The sequence below is a fragment of the Channa argus genome, chromosome 7 (genome assembly GCF_033026475.1).
Source record: "Channa argus isolate prfri chromosome 7, Channa argus male v1.0, whole genome shotgun sequence".
Taxonomy (NCBI): Eukaryota; Metazoa; Chordata; class Actinopteri; order Anabantiformes; family Channidae; genus Channa; species Channa argus.
This window is the reverse complement of record NC_090203.1, coordinates 28,926,242-28,936,158: the sequence shown is the minus strand read 5'-3', so window position 1 is coordinate 28,936,158 and position 9,917 is coordinate 28,926,242. Positions and strand designations below refer to the sequence as shown.

The window sequence follows — 9,917 nt, the reverse complement described above, 5'->3', positions numbered from 1 at the left end:
TGACACATTCCAGGACAAGAAAAGATATTTTTTTAATTAGTTAAATTATAGTATCTGTCATGACCTGTCCCCCTTCCTGTTCTGGACTTTTACTTTATAGCCTTTTTCTTCACTTCCTGTTCCCTGTTCATTTCTTCCAGATGCACGACTCATCACCGACCATTATTCTTTACACCTGTTCATCCTGCCTATTTAGCCTCTGCTCTCCCCTTAGTTCCTCGTCATTTTGCCCTGTTTCTTCTGCCCAGTTCCTGATTCTGCCTGATAGTAATTTACTATTAACAAATTACTATAAGGGCAGCTGAGGTTTGGTTATCTGTTCATACTTGTTCTTTTAATCCCTGTTTAACATGAGGTTTGGTAATCTGTTCATACTTGTTTTTTCTACACCTTACATGTTAACTAATTACAGTGAGTGTGTCTCAAAAGAAAGCAACACATCAAAAACCTTTGACCATTAATATAGTCTGTGGTTTAATTTCCTTAACCGTGACTGATTGACACTTTACAGAGAATACTGATAATATTTCAGCAAACATACACAGGGAGTTAGAAAGAAAACTCTGTAAAACAGGAAGTCGTTGAGTTCCAACATATTCAACATATGGTGATAAAATCTAAAATGTCAAGAAGAAAACATTAAATGTAGATAATCACAAGAGCCACAAGTTAAAATACACAAGAATACAAAGAACAATGGTTTTCAGATTTTCCATTGTAAATAATTTTTACAAATCTGTTGATCTCACACTAGCCACAAAAAGTTGCTATAGATGACTAACACAAAATGAGGTTGTGGGTCATTACCTAAGAATAACATCAATTACAACAACAAGAACCATAATAAAAGTAATAATAATACATTAATCAATATGACATATTTATTTAAATTATGCTATAAAATACACTTTGGATTTTAACTTATTGTACTTTTTCAAAAATGAAATTCGTTGAATTAATTTTGTTGTTTGGTTAATTGTCGTTTGGTTAAAAGCAGATTTCCATTATTCAAATCTGAGATTACACGGGTTTTAGAACACGTTTTAGAAAAGTTTAATGCATGCAAAAGGAAACTATGTAATATAGTTGATCCAATAAATATGTACAATACTACAATTACAGAGTTACTGTTTTTGTTTTCATTGGTACAATTTTAAAAAATGCACCATAGTCACCTGTGTATTTCAGCAAAGTCTAACATCTGAATGTATATATTCCAATGATTGGATGATGATAATAATGTGGAAGGTAGAACAATATTTAAGATGATGCAAAGAGAAATGTGAAAAGCCTGTATTATTATGATTGCTTGACAATATATTGTTAAATATTGGCAAATTTGTTAATATTACCGCTATTTAAAATAACTTCCTTATCATATGGTTTCTTAAAATAACAGCACACAGTGTTCTTAGACGAATGTAATTATGATTAGAAAATTATAAATTGATAATAAAGTTATTGTTCACAGCTGTGATTGACAATGTCTTATGCAAGTAATTTGACTCTCAGACTTACAAAGTAAGCATTTAGTAGTAGACTAAATGGACCAAATAGAAAAAATTTAATTCATAAATATTATTCCTACAGCATTTGAACAGAGCAATTTCTAACAAAGCAACATATTCAAATATGTTCCAACTCATAAAATAAGAAAGCCTTTTATCACAATCACCAGGATCATCAGAGTGACTCTGCTTGCATCGAACCTAAACAATGGGAAAAGTTAAAAACAACAAAAAACATTTGTGGGAAGTAAAAAATATGTCCCCATATATCTCAACTAATAAGCAAACAATAAAGAAGAACAATGTTATATCTAGTGGACATCATCATCTTGCTATTGGATAACTTGGCAAATTCTTTTTAAAACATAAAAACCCTGAATGACTACTTGATGATGTATAGTTCGGAAAATCATTATCCATTTCACATAAGAAACATTATAAAAATATTATAAAAGAACATGGTATCCCTCATCATTATTATTTAGATCAACATGGTTTTTATAAAAATGTGTTTTCCTTATGGCATTTGATGTTCTGCTATACTGTAGTATTGGGTACTTTCCCAATTTGAACCTGGTATTACATTTATACAGCTACATTTAGACAGCTGTTTGGGATCTGAAAACCCATAGTGCAATATTTAAAGGACTGATTTGGATTGTTCTACCATTGTAACACAATTCTCAAAACACAGTTTCACTTATCTGTCAAATGTCAGAAAATTATCAGTCGTGCAGGTCATCACAAAGTTGCTCTTTAGTAGCAACTGGAACTGTAAAACCATTAGCACGGATAAATACATGGGACTGCCGACCAGTCAGAAAGTCTTTTTAAGTGAAGACCAGTTGCCTTGAACAGCACCTTTGGGATAACGTTCACTGTCTGTTTGCATAACCTCTCTGCCCATCAATCGGCTCTGACAGACACGCCAAAAAATGCTAATAATTTCAGAAGAGTCATCATGGCAGAGAAAAAAATGTGATAACTGCCATGTGTTACAGTAACCATGTGAATACAGTGCATGTGAACACATTCTCTAAAACAATACCTGCATGTTTTCTTTTGATTATATGGATTCTACATATATGTAATGTTTGTGTTACCCTAAAACTGAACTTTGAAATTATTATATTTTATCATGAAATGTAATACAATACTTACTTACAGACCTGTTTTTACTCTGACAAGCAAGGTTATTAGTTGCTGTGATTAGTGGTTGTGAGTCCACACTGTATATAAAACTGTACAGAAAAAACTGGGGATAAAATCCTCTTTGCAGGATAAAAAATACATTTAAATTACAGCATCCCTAATCTCTTTCCTCCCTCTTTCTTTGACCTGCATTTTCTTGATCAGCTTCAGCATAGGGATACTTCCTTTTAGTAATATTTAAACTTTTTTGGTAAGGATGAAACACCTGCAAAAAACCCATGACTGATTTACTGAACAAACGTACCCACTTAGTTTGGTTAAGCTTATGTTCAGAGCAACACATTAATGCTGCATGAAAAAAGACAAATCCCTCATTTAATTCAGTGAAGACACCAATGGCACAGGAATATTGTCAGGGAATAAATGGACGTTAGCTTCAATTCCATCTCTTACAGTAGAGTAACATTTTGTAAGGAACACAACCACAACCAACTACCAATAATTTCTTTCAAACACAGCCTATATCTAGTGTCAAACTAGTGATTGTAAAAATCCGTAAAATGCATTTATCAAACTTTTTCACTGATGTAATTTACATTATTTTGCTTTAACTTATTTTAATACACCGCTTGAACATGTTTGTTACTTTTGATGATAAAAGTTTAATTGTACTACATTATCCCCTTACATGCCATTTCCATCTAAAAGATTTATCTTAACAGATCTTCAAGTGTTTGAAGGGAACTGTGTGAAGGGAATAAGGCATGGAGAGTAGTTAAACCTATCCAACACAACTGAAAATAACAATCCAATGTGACCGCTGATGTGAATCCAGTCCCTGATTGTATTATATCTCCATGTTTCCTGTTTAGACATTTTTGGGTAGCAATAAATAATTAGACATTTGGCCGTAACCAATAAACAGTGAGAACAATGCTTTCTTTCCACTTTCCAAATAGACACTCAAACTGGTCTGATGGACTTGTTATATTTTTGTAACACATTCCTCTGCATCCTCAAACTATGAACATAAATATAGCAGCAACACAATTTTCTTTTTTTTGTGACTGTTGTTTTGTTATATACACTATATTGCCAAAAGTATTTGCTCACCCATCCAAATAAATGAATTCAGGTGCTCATGACAAGGTCTATAAGGACATGGATGAATGAGTTTGGTGTCGAAGAACTTGACTGGCCTGCACAGAGTCCTGATATCAACCCGATAGAAACCTTTGGGATGAATTAGAGCAAAGACTGCGAGCACTGTGAATTATTTATTTCATAAACAAACTCCTAACCCTCGTGGAAAGCCTTCCCAGAAGAGTTGAAGCTGTTATAGCTGCAAAGGGTGGGCCGACGTCATATTAAACCCTATGGATTAAGAATGGGATGTCACTAAGGTTCATATGGGTCTAAAGGCATGTGAGCGAATACATTTGGCAATATAGTGTATGTCTGGGATCATCCCATTGTGGCTTCCATGCATCATGTTTCTATGGAGGGGAGAGGGTTTCGTGGCTGAAGAATCGCCAATGATTTTGATGATTATTTTGAGGGATTTTTCTGACATGGAGTAACCTTGACATGAATGAAGAGTGAGGCAGGCGAAAGGCTGGAGCCATCCAATTTCAACAATCGGACATGACGATAACCTGTGGAGGTAAGGAAAAGAGAGAACATAATTCACAAAAAGGTCTTTTGTATATCCCCTTCATAAGCTAAATGATAATGTGCCCACACAAACCTGCGCGGAGACTTGTGAAAGGCAGGGTGTACTGTCCTAGGAAATCATTCCTTGAGGTATAGTCATAGTCTTCCACCATGAAGCGAACCAGAGCCAGGTCAGGAACATGGATGGTAAAGTGGAAGGTACAGTCCCACCGTGGGTTAAAGCCTGAATGCAAAAACGCTTTTATACATACTGTTTTCACACTAGTTTATGCTCTTATTTTAAATGTTGCTCAAATATTATTACAGCCCTGTCAGGTAAACCCCTCACACATAGCTACAAGTGGATGCAAGATCTGGGGCTACGGTTTTGACATTGGGATTAGGATGTGGATGTTTTCATTTATTCCAAAAAAAATAATGTACTCTATCACAGCTATATCTAGCACTGTTGTACACAGAGTTTTAAATCTTTGTGTACAACAGTACTAGAATCATCAGTAAGGCCCCAATCTCTGTTAGACTGCTTTACACACATAGATCTCGCTGAGCTAACTTTAGCTATTACCTCATTAAAAACTAACAACCTGTCTGCTAGACCCTATTCCAACTAGACTTCTCAAGAATGCTTTACCCTTAATAGTCATGTTCGTATTAGATATCATCAATCTATCTTTAGAAACAGGCTATGTACCACGGCCTAGAATATACCTGTAATCACAGGCACCATCTTTAGCAGACACCCTCTTTACTTTTAAGTCTAGGTATAAAACTTCTCTTTTTAGGAAATCATTGGAATAACTAACTAAAGCTTATAGTTATTTATAGACATAAACATTATAGACGTAAACATTGTATTCTCCAGAACTTTCCTCATTTGTACTGATGTACAAATGGTGGTTTACAATTGTGTTTACATCCCACTACAAACCAGGGTAAGTGATGCACTGCACCAATTACTCAAGCAAAAAAACATCTTAGAAAGACAAAAATCCAGGCTCATTTCTGACTGTACTTGGAGATTTTAACAAAGCAAATATTAGGCAATAAATTCTGTGATAGAAATTTGTCTCTCTACCATAGTCAAGTGTTACTAATACATGCCGGCATAAAGAAGAACACATGGATGTTGGTGTCTTCTGACTTGTATCAAACCCTTTCTATTTATACTCAAACCCAAAACAGGAACCACCCTCACAAAAGATGACTGAAGAAACCAGGTGCACACAGTTGACAGTCATTATTCTTGTCCCTTTCTAGGTTATCCAACGATGTCAGTTGTGAAGCAATAAAACCCTTTTATTGCACCTTCTTGTAGATCTTGTGACCCCAGGACCCACTATCTACTACATTGTTTTGGGCCTTGTAACAACAAAGTGCCTACTGTGACCTTCAGCAGTCCTCTAAACATGACACAACCTGTAACTTCTTGTCCTCTTTGTGACCTCTTCAAAAAGCCCATCTTGGTTGACGGTTTGCTAATTATTTAAACATACGACTAAATTTACGCTATTCCCCCACATTTCCTAAATATAGAGAGCACATAAACTGCCCCACCAGACACAATTAAAAAACTGTGGATCATTGACATGGTCACCGCATGGTTAATCTCCTGCCCACTTATAAGCAAAAACTAAAAACTGTGTAGCTTAAAGTTAAAACTGTAGATACATGGGCTAATGAGGCAAAGCAGACCCCATCCAGACACCCAGAATGTATTCACTTCTGGAAACCCTCAGGATATGCAATGAGGAGCAAATGAAGTCTGCAGGCCAAGATAAAATAAAGCCTTCAAAGCTAAAAGCTTGAACACAACAATTGTTCTCAATGACCACAATCTTCAACAGATCTTCAACGGAGCTGTGTGAAGTCCCCTCAAACTTCAAACACTGAATCATAATTCCACCCCCTACGAAAGCTTCTATCACATGACTTAATGACAATAGGCCAATCGCTCTGACTCTGTGTCTGTGGTCATGACACCCTTTGATTTACTGGTGCCCTGCCTCGACAGTGGAAAAGCTCGGCAGAGGATATACTTCCAGCAGCAGAGGATGTACTTCCAGCTTCTGCCTTCTGGTAACCTACCACAGGAGCTGCTAACCCAGTTCTACACTGCTTTCTTTTAGTCGGTCTCGAGCTGCTCTATCACAATTTAGTTTTGAGAAGTCACCAAACAGAAAAAAAATAGAATGCAGCCCACAGTGAAAACTGCAGAAAGAATCATTGCCCATTCTTCAGGACTTGCATACAAATTGAGAGCCAGTTCCATTTAGGAACCAGGGAAGGTTCCTGGACTAAGATAACTGCCAGTATCTTTCTGGTGGACATGAACGACTAGTTAATCTGCATAGACACGTCTAACTGCTTTTTACTAGAGCCTATTAATAGGCAATTAGGCAGTTAGGTAGTTATACCATTGTTGTCAACATGATGAGTTTTCTTCTTATCGTTGTCAATGGGAACACCATATATCTCCACCCACACCTGAGGGTCCACAATAGACCTTGGTTTGTCCCATTGTGGTTTGGGTAGCTGCTGAGCTGAAATAACCTAGAACGATAAGGGGAATTTAGTTTTAACAAAGGATTATTAAATAATTAGGAAGAAGAACCTATATAGCAAAAGATGAAACTAATACAATAAAGCTCTTCAGGTAAATATATCATATTTGGATTCTAAATACGATCAATTAAATCTCCATCCATACACCTTCGTTAAAATTCCAATGCAGTTCAATGTTAGCGGAATCATAATGCAAATACACAATAATAATTTAAAAAAAAACTTTTGCTACTAACTACTCATTCAGTGTAGGTTTTTTTGCCATCTTACCCGAACAGTAAGCAGAACGGGTCTGTGACCAGGACCTCCGCCAACATTCTCTGGATTAAAGGTGGTTTCAGGTTGGCACATGAAGAGAGGTTTTAGGATGTACCCACACTCACCATTCTGCTGGAACCTGCCATAGTTTAGGTCCATCTGCTCACCAAGTGTCTGGAAGTTTAAAGCAACTGCAGAAATGCAAATGCAATGTAGTAATGTTAGCAGCATGAATTTGTGTCTACCACATTAAACACACACAACAAGGTGAGGAAGAGTTCTCTCACCAATCTGGCAGCCAGCATTCCACATCTCCTGAGGATTGTAGTTTGAGGACTGAAGGCGCTGGCCTGAGGGATATATCCTGCTGAGCTGGTGACTGTTGTGACGCACAAAATACATACCTGGAGGACCAACATTGAATAAAAGTCAAATTGGTACAATCAGTTCAATGGTATCCTGAAGAAAGACATATTTTGCTTTTGTCTTTGTGCTGTGTAATTACGTATATACAAAATACCTGATTCCTTAATGAGCCGGAGTGCTTCACTCTCAGAGAAGGAGGACATGTCAGTTGCTGGACTTTTAGCAGCTAGTTCAAAGCCTTTAAACGCAACACTGCAGGTATACACAACCAGCTCTGACAACTCTGGACTCAGCTTAGACATAGATGGCTGGAATTACACAAAATCAATTAGTCATTGTCAGTTTTTCAGTTTTATGTCATTATTATTTTGAACATTAGTGAGGCAGAAAGCCAAAATGTGAACTTATATTGTGGAGGTCATTGTAGTATGTTGCATACGGAGTGCAGTAAAGTCCTTTGACCCCTTTATAGAAATAAAAATTACAGTGTGCAAAAGCCCCAGGAAGATTAAAGGATAACTTTGGTCAATGGTAATCATATTTTGAACAAGCCCTATACAGATGCAAAAATTGATATTGGTAAATGACAAGTGGTCTACACTTAAAATGTATAGCACTTTTCTACCTTAGTAAATACAATGTTCTAATAATTCTCATTCCCCCATTCACACAACCAATAGAACTGCATCATGAGAAGTCACATGAGAATTGACTCCACACTATGGTTTAAGGAATTTGGGGCAGGAACATGAAAGTAAACATCGAAAGCATAGAAAAACTGCACAAGTGACACTTTCATCATAACTACAATGATTATTAGGATAAATCACATTCTTATCATAAACAAACCACTCCAAAGTTAATTTGGGACCAGACTTAGATCACCTCAAATGAATGGTCTGTGCATTTGTTTTAGTCCACACCCATGTGTAATTGCTGTGTTCAGACCTGCACAAAACAAACCAGAGTTGGATTTAACCAGACTAAACGGGGTAGGTTTGAACATTCCTTTAATTTCTGTCAGCTCACAGCTTGAGTTAGCGTGTTTGTCTGTGCAATAGTCCTCAATGTCAGAGTAACATGGTCATTAAAATAAGTGTAATTTATATCCAGATATGGTTCTCAAGATAGCACTTATTTCTCTGAGTGCAAACATATTGGAATGAAGAAATATGTTAACCAGAGGACCAGTCTGTCTGGCTGATTGGTACCCCCAGGTATCCCAAAGAACCTTTAAAAAGATGTTTCTTCAGAATAGCATTTCTAATAGCAGTTCTTAAAAGAACCGTAAAGGTGCCTTAAAGAACCATCAAAAATGAGCAATATGTTTTTGTTTCAGCCATACATTTTAGAATAAAGAAATATGTAACCCAGTGGAGCAGTTTATCTGGCTGAAAGGTTTTGAATTGTTGTGCTTTAGGTCTATGGCATAGTCGAACAAACTAATCCAAACTAATAATTCCAATGAACATTGTAGCTAACATTTAGAGGGCAATTATTGCTTTACTGTAGCAAGCAAAACAAACAAACAAACAAACAAAAAAAACTTACTCTGTTGGTTTTTAAGAATGCCAGTGTAAAAAGATGGGTGGTATCTGACAAGAGACATTAAGCACTTCAAACCTAGCTATCTGCAAACTAGGGACTTTTAAGACGGGTAAATTGCCCGGTCCTAAAATTTTGGTTCCTCCAGAGAAAATGCAAGTAGAGAAACTCACAGTATCAGAGCATAGATTGCTAGGTATAAGGCATAAAAGTTGAAAATAGAATACAATAGAACATTACATTCACAAAACTTTATTTTTCATTGTAACGTGTACGACGAAATTGAAAAGCCATCCTGAACAGTCATCCAATTTATATAAATACTATAAAAAAAACATTAACACCAACTAGTTATCAATAAATTAAAAGGGTAAGAGCTGCTCCACACAGACTTGTACATTTAATATTGCAACGATCCTATATTTCAGTTTCTCAAATAGGGGTACATGTACCCCTAGTGGTATTTTGGAGTACTGCAGGAAGATTGTCATCATAGATATCAGTTTAAAAAAGAATCATTCAGAAATAACTCCTAAGATTGCAGATACAATAAAACACGTTTAAAATTCAAAAAGCTCATTTTAAATGCAGTCTGTAATCACAAATTCATGACCTCTGATGAACAAGCATGAAGCGAGTTTCCTTATGGGATTACAGGTAAAAATCAAGATGTATTCATGGCTAAAACGTTGCAGCAATACAGCTGAAATTTTGGAGAAAGAAGTGAAAAAGAATGCAAAAACAGAGCCAACCAACTGCCATCACCTTCAGAAAAGTATGTTTTACTGGTATTTACCTAATCAAGTTTAAATCCTTCAAAGGCTCTGTGCTTTGATTGCGGTGAAAAAATAG

At 36.2% G+C, this 9,917-nt stretch overlaps 1 protein-coding gene across 1 annotated transcript in view; it reads right to left on the bottom strand.

Moving 5' to 3' along the window:
* Nucleotides 1–404: 404 nt before the first annotated feature.
* Nucleotides 405–9,917, bottom strand: part of plcd3b (phospholipase C, delta 3b) — a 36,531-nt gene continuing 27,018 nt past the window's right edge. The window contains exons 11-16 of the mRNA XM_067508965.1: nt 7,675–7,828; nt 7,442–7,558; nt 7,167–7,345; nt 6,749–6,884; nt 4,408–4,557; nt 405–4,315 (exon numbers count right to left, since the gene is read on the bottom strand). Coding sequence (XP_067365066.1) covers nt 4,209–4,315; nt 4,408–4,557; nt 6,749–6,884; nt 7,167–7,345; nt 7,442–7,558; nt 7,675–7,828 — 843 coding nt within the window. The 3' untranslated portion in view covers nt 405–4,208. The remainder of the gene's footprint in view (nt 4,316–4,407; nt 4,558–6,748; nt 6,885–7,166; nt 7,346–7,441; nt 7,559–7,674; nt 7,829–9,917) is intronic.